We start from the raw sequence: 26,058 nt of genomic DNA on the forward strand, positions 1-26,058 counted from the left end.
TTGTATTTTTTATAAATTAATTAGTCACATAAAATAATGCGGTTCTTTTATTGTTTATGTTTTAGATATTATTGATGAAAGTGTATGTTTAAATTTGAAGATAAGAAGCATGGGAAAATCAGAATAAAGTAAGTTAAAAGGAAAAAAATATCAAATATTTGTTAAAAATTTCTTGTGACATTAATATATATAATTGAAATTTATTCTAATGCCACAAGAATTTTCTGTAAAGTTAGGTCGATCTAATCCTTGATTAGGAGCAGAGTTCAAAATCATTAACAAACATCTCGATCGAGATCTCACCATAAATTATATTCTAAAGCTTTTTAAGCAATTAAAATACAAAGTGTCCTAGTTGCAGAAACCAAATATAAAAACCAAAAACAAATTATCGATACTTTACAACAAACGCAAAACATGGTCAACTCAGCTAACAGTAATAACAGTGCAGCAATAAGTTTCAGCAATATGATCTTTGTCCAATACAAGAGGCCTAGCGCGTTGAGAAATCTTGTGCTTTTCTTCCTTAAGCATTTGAGCCTAAAATGTTAAGGCCAGTCCCGCATGTATAAACATGAAAAAGAGTCTTTTAACACACTAAAAAGTGTTTATCCAAATGGATACCGGTGTCCCTCCTAATTGGCTAGTCGTTTGGTCCAAGAGCAAGTGAGAAAACAGATAATGCATAGGCTGCTTTATTCTCATATGCCAATAACATATTGTTTAGTCCTAGAACTACAACATATTTTAATTGTTAGAAGGCAGTTATACAGAAAAATATAAAACAACAGAAGGTTACAAACGGAAGGTAATAAAAGTAAAAATATTGGCTAGTGAAAATTAACATTATAGTAACTTCATATCCTTTTGACTGCAACAATATTAGGGAGTAAATTTTATGCATGGTCCATGTGTATCATCAATTGTAGTACTTTCAATTTTTGATGATAGGCTGGTGATCATTTACAGAAAAAAGGACCTAAGATACAATAAAAACAAGAAGAATTTAAATAAGAATTACAATTATGAAGCCACAATCAACTCCTAACTGATTTTTATTATAAAATACTAAAAATCTGCGCACTTGAAAAACATAATTATATGGCCATAGCAGAGACCTATTTGTAATCATAACCAGCAACTATTATGGAAATATAAATCTGTAAACTTGGTGGCATATACAATCTAATTTCATGCCATTACATTAAGTAAACACTATGTTACTAAAGGATGCAGGATATGGGTATACTAGTTCCTTATCCGTGCCGATCATACCACACAACCACATTCATGTCCTGTCCTATTCTGCACTGAATTGCAACAGCAAAATTGAAGAGTCCAGTAACAGATATAGTATTTTGAAGATTTGGCAAATTAGTTCTTCTCAGTAATTTGGCAAATTAGTTCTTCTCAGCAAAGTTGAAGATTTAACAGATAGTATATATGATTTTCATGTTTTTTGCAGTTATTGTGTAACAATATTATTCTTACATGACATCACCACCTTAGGATTCTGCATTGCAAGCCTAGTCTTCTCTCTGATCTTCCGTAGTGTTTCTATAAATGTCTATAAATGCAACAGAGGTTATTTATAAAAATGACAAATGGCATAACAATTCTAATATACTCTAATTTTGATTTCAAGTTTATTAATGTTGTTATCTACCTGGAGTATGTTTCCTGCCTTTATTCCATGGTATATTTCCTTTATTTGCTTCAAACAACTTCCGGACACAGTAGTCATGGCCAGTGGATATATCACTAGACTATACACAATCCAGGAGGTTGCGAGTCTAAGGAACTATATATAAACATATATTACATACAAACAGATACTAAATTACAATGTGATTTCTTCTGTGGTAAGTAGTCGTATGAGGTCTACAAAAAAATAAACCAGACAAGAAGACAACTTAAATGAGCAACATACCTGGCCTGCTGAAATCAGATAGGCCAAATTCTATGATCTTTAATGGGGCATCCTCGTCTCTTGCTACGAAAAGAAAGTTCTGCCAATTGATTAAGTTAGGAGCTTGGTTGGGAGTGACTGACGGTACAAACAGAGAGGATAAAGTGAATTTCTGTGTGCTTTTCACCTTGACTGAATTACAAGATGAATCCAAGTCATATAAGCAACTAATACTTTAAAAACACTACAATGTATTAAACTAATACCTCCGGTTTCAGATCACGGTGCACAACCCCTTGTAGATGACAGATAGCAACCACTCTTAGTATCTGCACAATAATGGTTTTAGCGTCGTCCTCTGCATATCCTCCACCCCTGTTGAAAAACAATGGCAAGGTTTAGTTCGACTGGAAAGCATCAAATTCGATACTAAGAAATACCAGCACCGCTGGTACAAATATATTTACAGTTCTTGAAATAATCACCTTGACAAAATCCGATCTAGTAACTCTCCACCTTCACATAGTCTGTTAAGGAAAAAATAAACAAATGCATCAGTTTCCGGTACTATAAAATATTGAAAGAGGAAATCCAATATCAATTATAAAATGCACCCCTAATATAAAACAAAGGGAAGAATATGGTTGTACTTCTAATGAAAAGAAGGCTCTAACTAAACCATGTAAGCTCCAGCTTGAGCTCTTGCTAATACTGCCTAGCGTCAAATATCCCGATTACCAAGCACGAAATGATGTGTCTCTAAAAATCCGGTGTCATATCCGCACATTAGTGAGAAGTTACTGCCTTGCTTCAATCAATTTATGTGCTTCTGCTCTGCTTTCTGCAGCTCCAGTTTGGGAGGATCAACTAAATTCATGTCAACTTCCATTCTTGCGATTCTGTCCTTATGGCTCCTTAATTTCAGCTTTTTGGAGTTGTATAATCTGTATTTTACATAAAAAAGGGTTACAACTCTTGGACGATCTGTATACAGTAATTTCAGCTTTGGTGAGCGACAAAAATTGCAACTTAATTAAATTGATGACCATAATACACGTACCAATTAGCCGTCTGAGACATCAATTAGATACACTTTGTGTTAGCTAATAAAATATGGCCAGTAAAAATAACAAGAAAATACATGTCATACATTTGTTTCCTGTGTGTTAATTAAGCACAATAAAAGATCTATCACATACGCAGCTCATATTTGTTGCTTAATTAGTCGATCTATGAGAAACCTTTATATGTCAAATAATTTTTACCAAGTACCGTGACCACTGGTATCCATACTTGCACATTGACCTCATAATCTTAAACTACTGTGATAAAAGAAATGAATAAAGTTAAGTGAGCAAGTAACTGTGCTTTCGCCAGTTGAATGAAGATGCATAATTATAACACCGACCTTAAATTAGCAGAAAAAATTGAATGCAGTGCAAAAGGAATTGACTTCAGTGCATTTGCACTCTGATTTTACTATAGTGATTAAGAGCAATAATAATCATGTATAATATATAATATTCTAGCTCTATTAATTATTTAAGTTTACACAAGGCAATGATGAAAAGCTTACTCATAATCCAAAATGCTATAAGAGGCATTGGTTGTCCAGGAACTCCACGTAAACGAGGAGATCTGGTTTTCTTTAATATCTCCATGACATCCATATTTCTTTTCACCTCGTCTCCCTCTTTTTGTCCAGAGGCCAAGTGAGTGCGAACGAAACAAAATGTTGTCTTGTGCAATGTCTTACTCATTGAAATGGATCCCTGCAACAATACAGAAAAGGATAGAAATAAGAACAAGTCATAGGCATGTATCTGTAAATATAATAAAATAGAAGGATAAAACAGAATTATTTTTTGCTCTGCTATTTATCACAAATTAAAAGAGAACTATCTTTTGCTAATTTGGCATCATGGGACTCAAATGAAAAATATTAGGCTTGGGTTCTCAGATTATATATGACAGATAATATAACCACTTGGCATAGGTTCTGAAAGATCAACAAAGGGATACAAAACTTTTTCAAATTGTTAAAAGTACTATTTTCAGGAGGACATACTGGTATTCATAGTCTGTTCAAATTAATAAATGCCTCTCTAATTGATCAAGTGCATCAACATAATTAATAATACAGTGGTGTAAACTAAACATACTAATAAATTTAAATCATTATTGAAGATTTAACAAACTCAAGGCCTAAACTGTAGGGAGGTTGAAGAGTGATGAAGCAGCATTTAGATGCTTAACAGAAAATATGGGCGGCCACTTATTAACCAGTAAACAGAACCTGTAGATTCAAAAGCACAAAAGGCACGGGAACAAGAATTATTATATTTGTTGGTCCTGCTAGCTGCACTATCTCGAAGGCTAGTGACTGCAGTCTGAACCTGCATGATGTGAAGAGAAACATGTAATCAAGGATACTAAAATTATTATACGTAATGCAGATCCTACACATCAGCCAGCACCAAGCCTCTCACTTTGACATACACTGTTTCCACTCTACTGAATGTTATTAGAACTCAATATGTAAGGTACATAAAGATCAGCATCAAGAATCACGCAAGGAAAAAGTAAACAGAGTTCTAAAGTACAAATCCAGTCAACAAATATAACATAAAAAACAGCTGTGCCAGGAATATATACACATGCTGTGAGGGCAAGTGGAAACTTCTTGCTGACTACTGAACTAAAACAGAATCATATTTAAAGAGTGGTACCTTACCAGTCCAAAAATTTCTTTCCTCTAGCAGCAACCTCTTCATTCTTCTCTCTAACACCAGCTTTCCACAAAGCATCAACTTCATTTTCTATCTACATGAAATTCCAAGTTATATCAGTATATATGACAGATAATATAACCACTTGGCATAGGTTCTGAAAGATCAACAAAGGGATACAAAACTTTTTCAAATTTTTAAAAGTACTATTTTCAGGAGGACATACTGGTATTCATAGTCTGTTCAAATTAATAAATGCCTCTCTAATTGATCAAGTGCATCAACATAATTAATAATACAGTGGTGTAAACTAAACATACTAATAAATTTAAATCATTATTGAAGATTTAACAAACTCAAGGCCTAAACTGTAGGGAGGTTGAAGAGTGATGAAGCAGCATTTAGATGCTTAACAGAAAATATGGGCAGCCACTTATTAACCAGTAAACAGAACCTGTAGATTCAAAAGCACAAAAGGCACGGGAACAAGAATTATTATATTTGTTGGTCCTGCTAGCTGCACTATCTCGAAGGCTAGTGACTGCAGTCTGAACCTGCATGATGTGAAGAGAAACATGTAATCAAGGATACTAAAATTATTATACGTAATGCAGATCCTACACATCAGCCAGCCCCAAGCCTCTCACTTTGACATACACTGTTTCCACTCTACTGAATGTTATTAGAACTCAATATGTAAGGTACATAAAGATCAGCATCAAGAATCACGCAAGGAAAAAGTAAACAGAGTTCTAAAGTACAAATCCAGTCAACAAATATAACATAAAAAACAGCTGTGCCAGGAATATATACACATGCTGTGAGGGCAAGTGGAAACTTCTTGCTGACTACTGAACTAAAACAGAATCATATTTAAAGAGTGGTACCTTACCAGTCCAAAAATTTCTTTCCTCTAGCAGCAACCTCTTCATTCTTCTCTCTAACACCAGCTTTCCACAAAGCATCAACTTCATTTTCTATCTACATGAAATTCCAAGTTATATCAGTAAGCAACTCTGAGAAGCTACGTGAGTCAAGTACATCAACCAGATAATGACCTCGACATTTGACATAATTACCGGCAAAGGGGAGGACTTGCCAATGAGAAATCAATAGCAGGAAACATGGGTTTGTACAATGTGATTAAGAAAACAACCCAATACTCATATACATCACAATTTACAAAAAAAAAAAACTCAAAACAATATATTTAAATTCAATCGAAACATAGTGTGTAAAGTACATTTTCTATGTAGAACCCTAACTGCCCAGAGAGTGTCTCAGACGGCTAATTGGTACGTGTATTATGGTCATCAATTTAATTAAGTTGCAATCTTTGTCGCTCACCAAAGCTGAAATTACTGTATACAGATCGTCCAAGAGTTGTAACCCTTTTTACTAAGCCATCAATTTGCATCAACATCTGCGATTCTTGACATGAAAACAGGGGCGTATCAATCACCAAAAAAAAGCAAATTAACAAATTGTAGTAACGAATTCGAGCAAATACATTAATAGACTATTAAAGGGGAGAGAGGGAGAGAGAGAGCGGGAGAGAGAGATTGTACTAACGAATTCGAGCAAATAGATAAATAGAGTTTAAAGGGGGGAGAGCCAGGGAGGGAGGGAGAGAGACCTGTAAATTCGACGCTTGTTGTATCAATTGGGGAGAGAGCCAGAGAGGGAGGGAGGCAGAGAGAACCGGCGTCAATAGGTGTCGGGAGAGAGAGTCCTAAGAGGTGTTGAGAGAGAGAGTCCTGGCAGGAGACGGTTTTTAAAAGCCGAGCGACGAAACAAAAAAAAGAGACGAAACCAAAAAACGGGAACAAAAAATGGGAGTACAAATTATACCTATGTTGGCTTATTATAGTATAGTATAGTATAGATTGTTGTAATCTTGACAAGTAATTACCGTATGAGTAAGATCCATCTTAGCGCAAATTTTCTAAAAGTGTGATCAGAATCAATTACGAAATTCCTAGAATTATTATTATTGCGGAATTGAATGTAAAGATGAAGCAATTCTAAAACAGATGAGTTTATGATTATCCAGGAGACTATAGAAATGACGTGGCAAAAAGGGTGGGGGGATGGATGTCGATTTGAAATATCAACTAACGATTTTCCATTTCCATTTCCATTTTATGTGAGAATTGCTAATCAATATCAAGAGTATAGACACACTAATCGCGGGCAAAGATGAGCCATATAACATCTTTGGCCATCCAAAAAAGAGAAAAACCAGTTAGATATAACATAAATATATATGCTTCTCAACAATGTTTAAAAAAATGTGAAATTTTTGATTGATTTTTGTAAATATTTTTTTTAATTACTAAGTGTTTTGATTTAACTTTAAATTTTAGATTTGTAAATATTTAGTATTTTCTTGTTTCTTTCAATTTTTTTACTTTTTTGACACATATTAAGATATATATATAGGGTCAAGTTCCAACGTGGCTAATCGAGAGACGCAAGAGACTTAACATCAACCGTCCATTACATCTGTACAATGTTAGAACCCTCAAGGGCACGCTTGTCATAACAGATGTCCAAGAATACTAAAAAAGATACATATACGATTCATGTACAACGCAGGAAAGGAAATATTTGCATTATTTCTGTTCACAGCGTCAATCATGTGATTATTTATTCTTGGAAGCTTTTGTACAGCGGCATATTAAAACTTATAATCTCATAACAATATCATAAGCGCAGAAGAAAGTTCCAAACAAACCTAATAACAACGAAGGGTGCATCAGACATGGATGGAAGAAGGTTTGTTTTTTGATACTGTTTTACATGTATGAACCGTAGAGAGAACTGTATTAAGAATCGCGTAACTTATTTTTTTTGTGTATTCTATGTGCAGGCATGAGAAACCTATTGCCAGGGTTAAACCTTGTTTGCTTGTAGAAGTTCTATCTTCACTGTCCGAGGATCAGAAATCATGGATCTGCTCGACGGGGTTTGATTCGATACTAAGTTTTCACTTGAATGAGGGAACCTGCATATTGAATGAGGGAACCTGATCGACGGGGTTTGAATGAATCTGCATATTGTTTCTATTATATGAACTGTTGAGGGAGCCGTAATAAGAATCACCTATCTTATTTTTTTTGACTATTCAATGTACAGGCATGAGAGATTCATTGTTAGGTTTAGACCTTGTTGCTTGTAGAAGTTCTATCATCACTGTTGCACAATCAACAATCGTGGATTTGTCCACGGATTTTGATTTTATACTAAGTTTTCAGTTGAAGGAATACCTTGTCGAGATTTCCTAATTCCTGTTAATACGAGGATACGAGGATGATCCAGTTCACCAATGATATGGAACACGTAATAGAATCTTACCTAGAACATGTTTAAAATTAAATTTTTTATGATTGAATAACCATGTACCTACCAAATATATTTCAATCTCTTGCAGTTAATTTTGGAAAGAATTTTCTGAAATCTATGATATTATAACAAGTTCGCAAAGAAATGACTTCAGTAAGTTGTGTTATATGAAAATCTTAAAAGAACAATATTTTCTTTTCCAAACTTGTTTTTAATCTCCCGACTTTTTTTTGTCACTTGAATCTCCCGACTTTGTTTTTCTGATTTCACACGCCTTTAAAAAAAGTCTAATCGAATATTAATATTCTAATTTTTAAATATAAATTTAAACAACACTTTTACAAACCCCGTATAAAAAATATTTCAGCCAATATTAATATTTAAAATTTAAATATCAATATGTAAGCTAAAAAGTAGGATAACTAAAAGAACAAACAAAAGACCATAAAATATTACACTTAGACATACTATCTTAAAAAATATATTTATACAACACTTTGTGGAACACTTGGTATGCATAAATAAATATATAAATATTCTCGTAGAATCTCAAACTGAAACACATATAAATTTAAATAACACTTTAAAGAACCCCGTACGAAAAATATATCAGTGAATAATAATATTTAATTTTTAAATATTTAAGATACACCTTAAAATATCTAAATTTATTTATACAACACTTTGTGGAACACTTGTTATGCATGATTAAATATACAAAATATTTTCTTAGAATCTCAAACTAAAATAGATATAAATATAAACAACACTTTAAAGAATCCTGTACGAAAAATATATCAGCGAATATTAATATTTAATTGTTAAATATTTAAAATAATTTTTAATATGATCTTTAAAATAATCTTTATTATGATTTTTAATATAGTGAGTTTTTTAATTTAGTTAATTTCATAATAATAAAATATCAGTAGAGTCACATTAATTTTACAACGTCTTTAAAAACAAATTCAAATTTCCAAATTAATAATCTACAAAAAGTAATATCCAAGAAAAAGGTATAGTCTAATGTGCCATGCATTGCATAACGTTATAGGTACATTTTGATTGATATCACCATCATTTTAAAGAATTATTATTATTATTTTTGTTATGATTTTTAAAATAATCTTTAATATAATCTTTATTATGCTCTTTAATATAGTGTGTTCTTAAAGTTCCTCGGTGAGTTCTTTAATTTAGTTAATTTTTAAAATTTCATAATAATAAAATATGAGTGAAGTCTTATTAATTTTACAACGTCTTTAAAAAAAATTTGAAGTTTTCAAATTAATAATCTACAAAAAGTAATATCTAAGTAATATCTAAAAAAAGATATAGTCTAAATGGGAGTCATATATTGGACAATGTTGTAGGTACGGTTGATATCATGATCTTTTTAAGGAATCTTTATTATTATTATCTTTATTATGATCTTTAATATAATATTTAATATGATCTTTACAATATTCTTTATTCTAATCTTTATCATGATTTTTAATATAATGAGGTTCTACTTGTAATATCCGCAAAATTTTTTATATTTATTACTATATTTTACTAACTAATTTATAATTTTTACATTAAATTATTAACTTAATTTCAAGTTCAAATATCTTGTTTTATTAAGTTGGTTGAAGATGGAAAGATATGATTGGGAGATTTTTGAAGGCATTCGTGAAGGAAGTATTAAGAATATATTTTATCAAAGTATAATATCAATCACCTTAAACTAAACAGTATATATAATATATTTTATTTTTTAGAGTTCATCGAGAGTTTTATGAGGTAATTTACTATATGAAATAATATATATTACTAAGATTCTAGTACGGTTCCCTTAAATATTTTTTTTATTAATATTTAATTTTTTATCTATCTTAATATTATTTCATACGATACAATATATTTGTACTTATTTTATTTTAATTCATCAAATCCATAATAGTACCTTAAGAGATCATTATAGTGTTCTACCAAGTATAATATATAAAAACATTTATATAATAAATAATATATGATATAGATTTTTAATTATATTGTTAAGATTCAATTAAAGGTTTACACAATTATTTCATTATATTAATTATTTATCAAAAATATCAACTATTTACATAAGTATCTCATCAATCACTTTGAACTAAATATTAAATAAAATAAATTTTTTAAAATTATTGTTTAAATCTATTACATTATAATTTTCAAGGAGTCATCGTTAGAATTTTAAAATTGTAGTGATTTTTTGCATATAATTTTATATTTCAATTTTATGTTCTTTTACTTGATCATATAATGTGTTTTAATATATTATTCTAATATGTACACAATTTCGATATAATTTTCAATTTTCAATAAGAATTCTATAAATACTAATTATTTATTTTTTGAGTTCTACTAAGTGTTCTACTTAATTTCGGCATAATTTTTTAACTTGGTAAGTGTTTTATAAAATTTAATATATTATTTTGTCTATAATCTTCTATCAAAAATTATATAATATTTTTTTGAGTTCTACAATGTAACAACTAAGTTTAAGTACAAACTTTTTAATCGAGTAAGTTTTCAAAAATATTTAATATAAATTTTGAATTATATTCTAGCAAAATTTATTATAATTATTTTAGTTCTTTTAAGTGATCTACATGCACTATATATTTTAACAGAATGGAAGTCATGAATCTCGTTGTTTAGTTTTTTCTCCCATGAATTTTAGATTTAGCTCGTAAAATACGACTAAACATATGAGTCACAAATATTTAAAGAGTTGAATCGTAGTATACATTGACATGAACACATCACCAAAAATATAAAGATTGCTATAAATTTATTACCAAAAATATAAAGATTTTGTAAAGATTTTGTTAAATATGGATAGATATATGTACGTTACAATTTCCTTTACTATTTAATAACATCTTAATTGTTAATTAATTATGACTCATAAATAATATTGATTGTATATATCTTTGCACATAAACTATATTACTCGAATATTTTAAAATGTATATGCCGAACACAATGAAGAATCCAAAACAGAATTGCAAGTATAAATTTTAATATGAGCCTCTTTGGAACACAATGAAGAATTCAAAACAAAACCGCATGTATATTAAGAACACTGGACAACAATATCTTCATATTTTAAGAACATTCAGAACACCAAAAAACCTAAGAGGTCCTAGGGTTCGTGTGACTAAAACTTGCAAAATCACTGAACTCGGTATCTGCAACTTTAGAACAGGAGAAACATGCCTCTCATTTTTTTTCTTACTTATAGTTGGAAAAGTACAAGTCCATGAGTAACATGAACCGAATCATGGCATTCTGTTGATTCGTTGCCATCTGAGCATATATGAGCGCCTTCATCTCGTCTGTTCTATCTTGCGGAGAACAATGGTCGCTGCACCACTCAGATTTTCTCATAAGCCAATTCCAGAGCCCCAATCCCAGTGACAAAATCCGCTCTCTACCAAGCTTTGGTAAATCAACATCAAAACTTTTAGATAAACTAGAATCCTCGAATAGAGTATGGCTGCAAACATCTGTACACGATAAAAAATGCAACGTGAAAAGCTTGCATCGTAGATTAGAACTCAAAAAAAAAGAAGAAGAAAATTTTAACCTGAAAAAAAACTCAAAACTCTCGAGAATAAGCAATTAAACCAGAATTGGACTGCACTTCCGTATTCCCGTTGTTGTTCTCCATCAAAAGAGCTTCTCGTTGAGAGTAAACAAGCAGACGATATTACATGGACAACTGTAACGAGCAGAAAAGGAAAAAGATAATTTGGAGGTGAGAATCAATCAAGGAGAGTAATGAAGGAAAGTTTTGTAATAAATCTGCATTTGATACACTCAAAGATACGTATAAAGAATTTTTTTGTTTAAAACGTTCCATATACTGCCCTTGTATATAAATTAATTGTATTTATACAGTATGTAGAGTATTTGATTTGATCACAAGATCAAGACTGATCCAACGGATAGAAATCACGTCTCTCATGTCTCTCGCTCAGGCTCCGTCTCTTTTGAACCTTCCCCTATATATATATATATATATATATATATATATATATATATAGAGTTAAGTTCTATGGAGTACATAAAAATATTGGAGTATTAGAGTACAAATCATAATTTTTTAGTTTGATCTTATATAATATCTTTGATTATCCAAATTTTGATATAATCTATTATTTATAAGTTGTCTTGCACATAATTGTCAATTAATCATTAATATCTTTCAATTTTAACAAGTTTTAAGATTATTGTTCTGCTTATTAGTTATATTGCAGAATATAGAGTCCTATGATTTATAAAAGTAATTATTCTACCATTTGATCACGATGTTTATGTTGCAGAACATAATATGCAGGTTGTCAAATATTTACAAATATTATTGGACAAAAAAAATTGAAATTTAGATGACTAGATTACATTTTATCAAACTTTGTACTCCAATACTCCAATTTTTTTTGTACTCCATAGAACTTAACTCTATATATATATACATATACATATATATAGATATATATATACCTAAAATATAGTTTGTTAATTTATTTTTAAATTTTATTTACAAAATTAAAATATTGATTTTTAATTCAAATAAATAATTAAAAAAATTCTAATTCGTTATGATTTTTAAATGCGTGTTATAAATCTTATTTCCTCCATATAAAAATTATAAAGGACAAAAAAAGTATTAGAAATATAATTTTAAATGTTGTTTGTTACAAATATTGATTTATATACTTGCTCTGATATGTGAATCGAACTCGGATTTACTGCTAGTATCAGATTAGAACTTAAACAAACAATACATATTATATACCTCCGATCTAGATGCCGACCCAATTAGAAGGGTTCAATGGATTTCTCTTATTGGTGGTGAGATGGTGCATATTGTGGGGTTGATGGTGGAGGATATTGTCAACAAAATGGAAAATAAAGTTCAAGATGTATATATTTTTATTTTTTTATCTATTTGTATATATTAATCGAGTATGCTTATTGTCTTGTTGTTTGTCATTTTCTATTATATGTGCAATTAGGAAAAGGAACGCAGAATCGTATCGGAGAAGGATCATACTAATCTAGAAGAGCTGTCAGAGGATGGTGGTGGCGGTGGTTTGAAGCCGGTGCTGATGCGGGTGCTAGTGTTGGTGCGGGTGGTGTACCGGATCCCGGTGCTCGTGAACATCCGGCAAATTCCGACATGACGTTTTCAATAGATTAGTTTGGATTTTGATTTATGGTTTTTATGGATTTTGGATTTTGGTTAATGACTGCCACGGGCGTTTGGTTTGCCCTTGTTAGACAAATGTACATTTGTGTTGATGGTAATTGTTATGATAATTTGTTGTTTATGGTATTTGTTATTGTTTTACTAGTATTATCCGTCACGACTTGAATGACATTGCCACTCCCTATTTCACCAATATATTTATCAACATACTCAAATTTATACTTTGCAGTGTGTGCTTCTTCTGAACTTTCCATAGAAGAAATAAAACATGTGCCAGCTTTACAATTAACACAAAGATTCATAATGCTTCGCCTATTCTGTCAAACCACGCATCTGTCATTAGTGAGCACTCATTGCCTTTCCACTTCTCCTCTTGTTCTTTCATCAATTGTTTTGTCTTTTCCACTTCTTGCTTATGGAGCGGTTCTCTCAATTGGTAATGACTTGCTGGTATATAGCCTCGATCAAACTGTCCAACTGCCTCACAGAACCTTTAAAACCCATGATTGTTTATGGCATTGAATGGTATACCAGACTCATACATGAACATGGAAGAAGATATTATTTTATCAAATTTTTTATTTTATAATTTAATAATATTTTGTTATTTTATTGATAAAGTAATATTTTATTACGAAATAAAAAACATGAATTATTTTCTATAATTAACTAAAAAAAAGAATTAAAACTAGTATTAATAATATATAATAATATTAAGAAATACATAAAAAATAAATCAACTCTAATGATATGCGAGTATTATATTAAAAGTTAAAGAATTAACTTTGTTTATTGCTAGTTGTCAAAATAAATACAATATCACATCATGTATAAAGTAAGAGTAAGAAAATATTTTGCTCGTTATTGTCGTTAGAATTATTATAGAATGCTAGGACTTGAAGTTTTCTTATAATAATTTATTACTAGTTTCCAAAATAAATAAAGTATTTTCTTATAGTGATTTATTACTAGTTGCCAAGATAAATAAAGTATCACATCCTATATATGTCAAGAGTAAGACAGTTTCTTTGTTCGTTCTTGTCTTTTGTATTATTATAGAAAGAGAAAGACTTTAAGTTTTCCTCCTTCAATATATTTATTAACTTTATATATGTCAAGTACATACTTAATAAAGAAATAAGAAATCAAATTTAGAAATTGACATTCCAGTCAGGGCTGCAATCAAGCCGAGCCGAGTCGAACACTATTAGGCTCGGGTCGAGCTCGAGTAAAAAGTCCGTGGCTCGAGTTCGACCAAGCTTTTAATTCCAAGTTCGAAGATCGGCCCGTAAACAGTTTGATAGGATCGAGTTCGGCGCAAAAACTCGAATCGAGTCACCAAATATTGGATCTCAAAAACTCGAAATATGATGGTTCACCTCGAGTTCGTTTTGATTAATTAGATAAATATAAATAAAATATTTAATATTTTTATAAATATAAATTTATAATAAAAAATTAAAAATAATAGAGGCTCGATAAGGCTCGTGAACATTACGAGCCGAGTAACTTGAAGCTCGAGCTCGGCTCGGTAAAACATTCATATAGCTTGAGCTCCGCTCGATTATTACCGAATGGAATTTGAATATTTTATGAGACGAGCTCGAGTAGCTCATGAACAATTTGGCTCATTTAGACCTCTAATCCCAGTATTATAAATATTGTTGTAATCTTGACAAGTAATTACCGTATAAGTAAGATCCATCTTAGCACAAATTTTCTAAAAATGTGATCAGAATCAATTACGAAATTCCTAGAATTATTATTATTGCGGAATTGAATGTAAAGATGAAGCAATTCTAAAACAGATGAGTTTATGATTATCCGGAAGACTATAGAAATGGCGTGGCCGAAAGGGAGGGGAGATGGATGTCGATTTGAAATATCAACTAATGGTTTTCCATTTCCATTTCCATTTTATGTGAGAATTGCTAATCAATATCAAGAGTATAGGCACACTAATCGCTTGCTTAGCGGGCAAAGATGAGCCATATAAGCAAAATTTTGTTTCATCTTTGGCCATCCAAGAAAGAGAAAAACCAGTTAGATATAACATAGATATATATATGCTTCTCAGCAATGTTTAATAAAATCTGAAATTTTTGATTGATTTTTGTAAATATTTTTTTTAATTACTACTCCCTCCGTCCCACCAGGTTCTTTACAGTTTCCTTTTTGGGATGTCCCATCCAATTCTTTACATTTCAAAACTTACCAAAAATAGTCAATGGGTCCCACCACTACCCAATTTTTCCTTCCTTTTCACACTACTTTTACTCCACTATCTCCCTTTTATACATTAAAAATTAATGGGTCTCACCACTTCACCTACTTTTCTTTCTCTTTTTTACTACTTTATACATATTTCTTAACCTCCGTGCCCAAACCAAACGTAAAGAATTGGCCGGGACGGAGGGAGTAATTGTTTTGATTTAACTTAAAATTTTAGATTTGTAAAAATTTAGTATTTTCTTGTTTCTTTCAATTTTTTTACTTTTTTGACACATATTAAGGCATATATATATATTATATACTTATATATAATAAGCGTAAGGGAGATAATTTGGTCGCATGGTCCTATGGTCCAAAAGCTTATCATCCGTTGGATCGTATATTGAACAAATAAGCACCGTTAGATTAGAACAAAATTAAATTCTGTTCTATAAGGAAACTGACATCTACTTGCATGTTTATAATTCCTTTTCTAAATCCAAAACAAATTCTGTCTTTCAAGTGTTTTTGGTTTTTTTTTAATCCAAAATAAATATTTCCTACAAATTTTAATTGTAAAATCGTATAAATCGCATAAATCGCACCGTCACAAAATTATATTTATCCATCGGATCGTATATTGAACAAATAAGCACCGTTAGATTAGAACAAAATTAACTCCCGTTCCATAAGACAAACTCATATCCACTTGCATGTTTATAATTCCTTTTCTGAATCCAAAACAAATTCTATATTTCATGTGTTTATGATTTTTTGTAATCGAAAATAAATATTTTCTACCAATTTTATTTGTAGAATCATATAAATCGCGCCGTCACAAAATTATGTTTATCTAATATATTTTAAAATTAATAAGCCCGATTTATGTGAGGAACGAATACAAAAACTTTTTATTTAATTCAAAACAAATTCTACCATCTTATTGCATGTTTATGATTCATCTTCTTAATTTAAAACAAATTGTGTTTATCAATTTTAATCTCGAACCATAAAATTTTTAAAAAAATATTTTAATCACATTATAATAATGCTAATATAAATTACATTTATAAATATAATCTTATAGGAGTTGGCGTCACATATTTTACTTAAAATAATTTAAAATTTGATAGAAAGAATTAATACTTTGGCATGATACATACAATTTTAATTTATTATTTATAAATTAAATTTTTTCACACCATTTAAAATATATTTAAAAAATTTATAAATAATTAAAAAGATCCCGTGCCTTGCACGGGCTATAAGCTAGTATATATATATATATATATATATATATATATATATATATGTATATATAATATAGTTTGTTAATTGATTTTTAAATTTTATTTACAAAATTAAAATACTGATTTTTAATTCAAAAAAAATTAAAAAAATTCTAATTCGTTATGATTTTTAAATGCGTGTTATAAATCTTCTTTCCTCCATATAAAAATTATAAAAGACAAAAGAAGTATTAAAAATATAATTTTAAATGTTGTTTGTTACAAATTTTGATTTATATACTTGCTCTGATATCTGAATCGAACTCGGCTTTACTGCTAGTATGTCATTAGAACTTAAACAAACAATACATATTATATGCCTCGGATCTAGATGCTGACCCAAGTAGAAGGGTTGTGTGGATTTCTCTTATTGGTGGTGAGATGGTGCATATTGTGGGGTTGATGGTGGAGGATATTGTTAACAAAATGGAAAATAAAGTTCAAGATGTATATATTTATATTTTTTTATCTATTTGTATATATTGATCGAGTATGCTTATTGTCTGGTTGTTTGTCATTTTCTATTATATGTGCAATTAGGAAAAGGAACGCAGAATCGTACCGGAGAAGGATCATACTAATCCAGAGGAGCTGTCAGAAGAGGATGGTGGTGACGGTGGTTTGAAGCCGGTGCTGACGCGGGTGCTAGTGTTGGTGCGGGTGCGGGTGGTGTACCGGATCCCGGTGCTCGTGAATGTCCCGCAGATTCCGACATGACGCTTTCAATAGATTAGTTTGGATTTTGATTTATGGTTTTTATGAATTTTGGATTTTGTTTAATGACTGCCACGGGCGTTTGGTTTGCCCTCATTAGACAAATGTACATTTAACATATTTGTAACTGGGGTTCAACATTGGCGGTAGAACATTAGTTATCATTGTGTTGAATATATTTATAGAGATGCTTAAACTATACCTCTGGGTTTCGGTAGGGTGCAGCAAGATAAATATCGGATATATACTACGTTTAACTTTGTTATTACATTGAAAAATTAGTTTTTGTACTTTTACAACACAATTTTAATCGATGTTCAACAAAATATCTTAAAAAAATGTTGAACTCAAGTTATATATGTGTTGAACAAAAAAAGTTTGTAAGTTTGTAAGTTTGTACGAGAACCCTCCCATATATATATATTCATGTAAAATCATTTATTTTTCAATATAATAATCGTATGAGAAAATATAAAGCATTTAACCATTAAAATTTTCATTTTGATATATTTTTTCACTAAGGTCAAATAAATTAAAAATATTCTTTTCATAATAAGTTGCAAGTAAAATTATTTTCTTTTATAATTTATTAATTGCTTATATAATTTAAAAATATAGAGAGTTTCTCATAAATACCCAAGTCCAAAACTTTTTTTGGAAAGCACTACTGTTAGTGTAGGTGCCCTAGAAGCAATACATTGTTTTTTTAAACATTTGTGTCAGTTGTTCATTTAATAAATGTATTTATTATGATCTAAATTATTGCGATATTTTGTTAGCATAATAAATGTCCTTAGAATCATGATACACATTATATAGTTTAAGTACATGACTTGAACTTGAGATTATATAATATATCATATTCTTAAAGGTCCCTAGTCGAGTATTATTATATAGGACGATAAGTCGATAATAATACATAGATAGACTAATATGTTGTTTGACAAGATAACCACATCTCATTGGTTATAAGTATGGGGATACTAAAGTCAATACATAGGTACATGTAAGAGTACATGGTACTGGACAGACCCAGAGTGAGATTATTCATGTTTAATAAAGTCATAAGAAAGACTCACAGTGATAATAATGTAAAGATCCTTTGACTTGAAATCATTATATTTCTATGCGAGGATTAATATACTTTGACTACATTAAAAGTTACCTTTTACCGGGTGATGATAAAAGTGGACATCGGGTATATCATGAGTCATATGACAAATATGAATGATAGATAAAGAATTTAACCCTCCTCTAAAGAGGAGAGATATTATTGGCCTCTTGATGGAGTAGGACTATAGAAGCATGGCCATGCTCAAATAATGATTTGTCTTGATAGTCTACTCATGGATCAAGTAAACCCGGATTAAATGTTGAAGAGGATGACTAAATACATGCCTCGAGTTTAATCTATAATATGTAAGGTTAAAGGGATTATATTACACGAAAAACATTAGTCACGAAAGGTTTTATCTAATCACGATTGAATTATTGTTTAATTGGGTAACAATGATGTATTATTAGATACCGCTCATTGTTTATAATTTTATTAGAGAATAAAATTATTGCCGATTAAATGATAGCCTATAGGGTCACACAAATAGAGCACTTAATGGAATAGTTAATTTAAATTATTGATTTAAATTGACTGATGATTATTTGAATTTTATTATAACTAGATTTTCTTGCCCGCGCACGGGTGTCTTGATATTGTAGTTGTTTATTGTGACGTTGTGAAATAATTTTATGATTATAATAGAAAATCAAACCATCATATAATCCCAAATTAAAAATTAAATAAAATAAAATGTCATTCAAAATCAACATAGTCCGGATGAAAAACTCATAGTCTATAAAGGATTTGAGCTTAATCTCAAATACTTTATTACATTATTGTTTCATAAAAAATGTAAATATTGTAGTATAATTATTCAGCTATCTTAGAGATGTTATAATCAGAGATCCAACAGTGATACATATTCATCATGATTAAGCCTAGAATGACATAAAAAATTTATAAATTATTCTCGTATTGTTTTGAAATCAAATATCCAATTATATGATTCCATGTGAATGATGAGCAAATTAATTAAATATCTATGACTCATGCTATATACCGCACTCAAACTTGGATTAACATAGACTTTCGATGCCGGTGTGTTGATAAAGCTAATATCTCCTATAATTGTATAAATTTTCATCAAATAGATTTGGGAATTAAATGTATTCAGATGTGTATATAATTAAGCCGAATGAAAATTTTGATCTAACCTTCACACATTTGAACCTTCATATATACTTTCTAGAACCAAGATCACCGGTATTTCTAAATCCTCTTGATAAATATGAATCGTAGATATAACTTGACATCTAAAGGTTGATTTAGTACTTCATCAATATATTTCACAGGAATATAATCAGCAAATATTGTGATATACTAAAACGGAAGATTACATATGGTTTAGCAAACTTCGTTCAAAGAAACCATATGAATATACTTTGTCAATGATATGAAAACATCAGACTTATCACCCATCGTTTCTTCATGCATTATATCTGTATTAGTCTTACAATTCTTATTTTGAGCAAGGCGAGTTAGACCGTAAGCTCCTACTCCGGAGATACTTGAAGAAACAATTTCACAACCAGGTGGTTTGGTATCCTTCCATGGTCTTACTTTCTTTCATGGGAGTACAGACAAATTTTTCAGTCTTTCATATCGATTATCAGCCAAGAAATTTAGGCCTGTTGTTCTGTGTATTACTCAAAATACATGGTTTGTATTTCATCAATTATTCAGAGATGACAATTAGATGGCAATCGGGTCGGGTCGGGTTTCATGAAATCCATATCCAATCCGTTATATTTCGGGTCGGATCGGGTTCAGATATTAAAATGTAAAATCCAAATCCAATCCGTCGGGTTTTTTCGAGTTCCGGATCGGATTCGGGTTTCAGTCGGATATCTTTAAAAAATATTTAAAATTTTTTTTTATAAACTTGTCAAAATTATGATAACTAAGTATTTTCTTTTCAAAATTAGGATTATTTGATGATATTTATTTGTTTAATTTAGAATAATATAAGCTTAAACCATATTCTTTTTTATTATTACCAATCATTCAATTTATCAATTATAATAAATTTATATAAAATATGATTATACTTGAATTATGTGATATAATACAGTAGATCAAATTTTTTTAAATTAATTTATTTAATACCCTCATGTCATTTAATAACTTATTTTATACATAATATTAGTGATGAAGTATTTGTCTTGAATAGAAACCCTTATTCATTTAACCTAATCTACTAATATTGAGATTATATTACATTCATTAAAAAAATTAAATAACATATGTTATATATATGAGTTATGTTCAAAAGAGAACCATTAGACAGATATATTATAAAATAATTTAATATGAATATACTATAGTGTATAAATAATATATATATATATATATATATATATATATATATATATATATATATATCTGTGTGTGTGGGTTCGGGTTTTTTTCCGATTTCGGGTTCAGATCGGGTTTGGTTCTGATTTCGGATTCCGGATCGGGTTTCGGATCAGTAAAGGTCATATCCAAATCAAAATAAAAAAAAACGGGTACAAAAATCAAATCCAAATCCAAAAAATCGGGTTCGGTATATTCAAAAATTTGGATTTCGGATCGGGTATCCGTCGGATCAGATTATTTTGTCATCCCTCTTGATGCAGTACTTCATCAATATATTTCACAGGAATATAATCAGCAAATATTTTGATATATTAAAACGGAAGATTACATATGGTTTAGCAAACTTCGTTCAAAAAAACCAGATAAATAAACTTCGTCAATGATATGAATACATCAAACTTATCACCCATCGTTTCTTCATGCACTATATCTGTATTAGTCTTGCAATTTTAATTTTGAGCAAGTCGAGTTAGACCGTAAGCTCCTACTCCGGAGTTACCTGAAGAAACAATTTCAAAACCAGGTGGTTTGGTATCCTTCCCTGGTCTTCCTTTCTTCCATGGTAGTACAGACGAATTTTTCAGTCCTTCATATCGATTATCAGCCAAGAAAGTATTACTCAGAATACATGGTTTGTATTTCATCAATTAAGTATTGAGAGATGACTATTAAAAACACCGATTAGTCATCTCAATTATATACAAATGCTATAATGTATGCATATATTAAGGGATAGTCAACGTAAGATTATAATTGATTCACTTCATTTGACCTAAATATAATCTTTTCAAAAATATATATAATATATTTGTCTTTTATTAAAAATATATAAAAATTTCATCTCTACACTTCATTTGATTAATAGTTAAACAAAATAAAGACGTCTTTAATAGAGAAGTAAACTAATTATATCTTTTCTAATTATATATGTTACATAAATGAATAAGATATTAAATCAATAAATTGGAATCACGGATTATAATTTATATACTGAGATTTTAAACCGCATTAAAAAATGGATACCCTATACTTAATTGAATGTAAATGTTTCTTAAATTTAAGGGATACACTATATTTAAATTTACATGGTACACTTTAATTTTTAAAGCAATATCATACATAAAATCTTCTAGAGTGTTTAATAAATGTTAAAATAAGTGGAAATCAAATTATGTTCGACTATGTATCCTTTTTTGCTATGAATTATAGCAGTCTATATCCATGAATCGGAAAATATAAAAAAAATATATATAAAAATTTCATTATCAAGAACTAAAATTGTGGTGTTAAAAAGTGTTCCACTGATTAGGAATTATAACAAAAACTCTTGATTTGAAAATTAAATGTATTGAATATGGAAACCAATATATATTATACAAAAAAAGATTGTAATAATAACGGCCAATATCAGTTAAATTAAATAAACTTTGACTATTTTTCCTTATTTACATATGGGTTATGGCAGGCTATACTCATGTATCCAAAAATTTTAAAAAGTCATATAAAAACTTCATTATCAAGAGCTAAAATTATGGAGTGAAAAAGTACTCTATTAATTTGAATTTATAGCAAAAAGTCTTGATTTGAATATTGAATATAAAGAGTATGGAAACCACAAAAATTAAATAAAAAGTATTTTAGTAATTAATGTCAAAATCAGCGGCAATCAAATAATGTTTGACTTCCCTATTAGCATATGAGCTATAACACTCTAGATCTATCTATCCGAATATTTAAAAATCTAATATATAAAAACTTCCTTATCAAGAGCTAAAACTGTGGAGTGAAAAAAGACTCCATTAATTTGAAATTTTAACAAAAATTCTAGATTTGGAAATTGAATATGGAAACCACTACATATTATACGAAAAAGGATTAATGCCAAAATCATTGAAAATCATTATTTTGACTAATTCCCTATGAGTTAAAAAATGCTAGATTCATGTATCTGGACAGAAATTGCGTCATATTCATTCTCGGTGGCTCTTGACAAAAAACAATGACACACGATAAGATGTAAAAAAAAAGTCTAGATCAATAAGCAGATGTTGAGGAAAAGTGAATATAAATCTTCACACGATGAGCATCCGATAGTGGCCTGGATGAATTATCTCTATTCAGCAACTGCAATGAAAACTCAATAACAAAAAGAGGCTCAATAAATTCATTAGAGGACATACATGCATCATAATCACTATCAATACGAAAGGAAATTATGCAAAAATAATGTAAATAGAGTAATTACAAATTATCTTATCATCTATACAGTATAAAAAAACTCAAAAACCGGAACAGAAATACAAAAAAGAGAACATATTCCAATGCTAAGTCATAATCCCATATGCGTGGGTCGTATACTTTCATAAAAGCCTCTCTAGCTTTCCAAACTTTCACCCGGTGGCTGCCTTAATCCAATATCAGGTGAATCAAATGAGCACCCCATATGAGAATTAAAACACAAAACACTAAGATTACTTTTTGCACAACACAAATCCCAACACGAAGAGTTAAAAATGATGTTCAAAAAAAAATCCCAAGTTCTATATCACTACACAAATATTTCATTTGCACAAAGTGTTCGAACCTTTTCTCAAATTCCTGGAGCATGAAATCAATAGAAATCGTGAGGACCGGTCTCCCAGCTTTTCTCTATAGTAAATTATTAAACACGTTCAATACAAAATCATGTACTAATTATGATACGTGCAGCGTTCAAACAACAAATTTCAGAACCCGTTAAACAATAATAGAATGAACAAATATACACAATGGAGCAAATATTTTGAATAAAGAATCGGAAATAGTGCAAACCTATTTCACGGCCAATGGTGTTATTCTCTTTTTGACTTCGAGACGCCATCCTTTGTCGAAGCATCGTCGCAAGAGAACTTTGATGGATACTACCTGATGCATACACGGATGAACGCGATTTGTGCAAGATAAGTAGAATTTTACTATACAATACAATTTATAAGCGCAAACTAAAGTCCGTAGATAGAGAAATTAATGTGTAAAGAAAGCCAAGATCAGTAGTACTCCAGCAAAATCCGAGCGATGACACAAATCAGTTCGAAAGCCAGGCAAGGATTAGAGGCATGGAAGAAGGAATGGTTTCGAATGTGAAATTCAAATTATCTACTTTGATCTGATAAGAATATCATATGCAAATAAGTAGTAAAGCTTAAATCTGAACTGACGTCGTGATTAGTGGCACGATTCAAGGATGCATGATTAATGCTATTTTGAAATTCTGATCTTGATATGATGATCGTGATATGATTTGAATGTGCTCTCAGATCCAACGATACTCGAGTCGGGTTTCCCGAAGATCCGAAATGTTTCATCTTAGTGTTCATTTGAATAAGGAAGATGCTGGGTCCAATCGGAAGCTTAATGGGTTGATCCAAGAGCATGTGAAATTACCAAATCAGCCTTAAAATTTTGATTTGATGAAACAAAGTACAACCTGTCCAGTGTCCAGTAGCCATATAATATCATATGAAAAAGAATTGATTTGATTTTGAATTTAAAATAATGATGATTAGTTTTATATTTTGGAGAGTGCTTGAGAAGTCTTTCCATATTTAAATTAGAAATATAGGAAGTCATAAGCTAAAAATTAGTCAATAACACATTCAGAGTTGAGAATTCAAGCTTGCGTATTAGTTGGGTCAATTTAATATAAAATCTAGAATGAATGCATAATTTGTGGGATTGTTAAGAGCTGACATATATGAATTAACTGATTAGTTGGTGATACTGATGTGTCATATTTAAAAGTCTTGAAACTGGAATTTTTTTTAATATTATTTTTGTATATTTTATTTGAGTCACAAATAAATAAATAGATAAAAAATACATAGGGAATCTAGAAATTCAGCAATTCTTGGTTAGATTAATTAAATTTTATCTCTTCTCTGCTCGAAGAAAAAAAAATATAAATATAAATCATGATATTTAAAACTAGTCAAATCGATTATCCACCATGAAATTGAGGTATGTTGTTCCATGTATTTGTAAGAATATGTGGTTTTTATTTTATCAACCATTCATAAATCACAATTTAACAAAACTAATTAATTATGTCAATTAAAATCAAAAGCAAGAATGCATGCATAATTGTGGGACTGCCTAAAACTTGACATATATGAATCAGTTGATTAGATGGTGCTGCTGATGTGTCATAATTTAAATACGTGGCTTTATGACGTGGCTTTATTCGAATTATGTGGACTTCTTGACGTGGCATTGTTCAGGAATTATGATATAAATAGATAGATTAAGTGAGACTTAATTAAGATAATATAAATTCGAATTAAAGGGAATGTTTTTGCCCATAATAATTAAGTATGGCTTAGTTATTAATTAAATAATAGAAATTCATTTTATTATTTAATCCTATACCTACTAGGGTTGGGCTTTGCTGTTACTGGCCTTTCATTCAATCATTATAAATACATAATGATGCTTGAGGAGGTCATAACGTTTTTGTGAGAAAAACCCTAGCAGCAAAGAGAGGCAAGGTAGTTCCGATCGTCGAGAAGGAGGCTAGTAAGTCCATCCGTCGGTGCTCGTGTGGATACCATAGAGGTGTTTTCCGAGAGGTAGACACAAACCGTGATAGCTAGGATCTCCGTTGAGTTCGTGAAAGTCAAGCTTTTGAAAGGTATGATTCGTTATCTCCATAATCTGCCCATAATTATACATGGATCCTGTTCTTGGGTTTCGAAATTTTCGTTTTATTTACGTATATCCGCTGCGTTTTGTGCCTCAGAACCCAACAATGGCATCATTTTCATATATTTTGCAAAAAAATCAAACTTCTTAAAAATTGCAACAATACTGTATTTAACCACATGCAACCTTACTTGCAACCAGATGCAACCATAATTGGGGCCAATTAGGTGAATTGCATATGGTTGCATCCAGTTGCATTCCGTTTTTTTTTTTTGCAAATATTTTCAGAAGATAGTAAAATAGTTGAAAAAAATCTTGGAAAAGTGGCATTTTTTGTAAATTCCCTTTAATATATTCTACTTTTTTTCTTATACTGATTCAAAGATGGTGAGGATCACTATTGGTCAATATTTGATGGTTCGTGTTAGCAGCTGGTTAGTAACTGACTTGGTCAAGAACTAAAC

The 26,058-nt window shown here is 30.1% G+C and overlaps 1 protein-coding gene across 22 annotated transcripts; it reads right to left on the reverse strand.

Annotated features, from left to right (window-relative positions):
• Positions 1 to 275: 275 nt before the first annotated feature.
• LOC108203080 (uncharacterized) lies at positions 276 to 6,461 on the reverse strand. 22 transcript variants are annotated; one of them, XM_064084879.1, is made up of 14 exons: positions 6,275 to 6,460; positions 5,986 to 6,069; positions 5,531 to 5,615; positions 5,093 to 5,192; positions 4,644 to 4,732; positions 4,206 to 4,305; positions 3,486 to 3,681; positions 2,560 to 2,853; positions 2,395 to 2,436; positions 2,176 to 2,284; positions 1,667 to 2,009; positions 1,492 to 1,567; positions 625 to 735; positions 276 to 540 (listed from the first exon to the last, which is right to left on the reverse strand). In XM_064084879.1, the coding sequence occupies exons 2-8, from the start codon at positions 6,059 to 6,061 to the stop codon at positions 2,831 to 2,833; spliced, it is 669 nt and encodes a 222-aa protein (XP_063940949.1). In that variant the 5' UTR covers positions 6,062 to 6,069; positions 6,275 to 6,460; the 3' UTR covers positions 276 to 540; positions 625 to 735; positions 1,492 to 1,567; positions 1,667 to 2,009; positions 2,176 to 2,284; positions 2,395 to 2,436; positions 2,560 to 2,830. The 22 variants fall into 22 exon arrangements, with proteins under 22 accessions (XP_063940949.1, XP_063940954.1, XP_063940942.1 ...); XM_064084884.1 differs by lacking the exon at positions 1,492 to 1,567 and having other exon boundaries at positions 1,931 to 2,009; XM_064084872.1 differs by having other exon boundaries at positions 276 to 1,567; positions 1,667 to 1,766; positions 1,931 to 2,009.
• Between the last annotated feature and the right edge of the window lie 19,597 nt (positions 6,462 to 26,058).

Source organism: Daucus carota, chromosome 9 (genome assembly GCF_001625215.2).
Source record: "Daucus carota subsp. sativus chromosome 9, DH1 v3.0, whole genome shotgun sequence".
Lineage (NCBI taxonomy): Eukaryota > Viridiplantae > Streptophyta > Magnoliopsida > Apiales > Apiaceae > Daucus > Daucus carota.

Bases quoted from the DNA above. Each gene is read 5' to 3' on its own strand.
- LOC108203080 (XM_064084878.1), bottom strand. From the start codon at position 6,061: ATGTTGATGCAAATTGATGGCTTAGTAAAAAGGGTTACAACTCTTGGA. The intron at 5,193-5,530 runs GTAAGGTACCAC...CACATCATGCAG, and splicing joins GGAAAGAAATTTTTGGACTG to GTTCAGACTGCAGTCACTAG. The intron at 3,682-4,205 runs GTTCTGTTTACT...GTATTGTTGCAG, and splicing joins TTGTGCTTTTGAATCTACAG to GGATCCATTTCAATGAGTAA.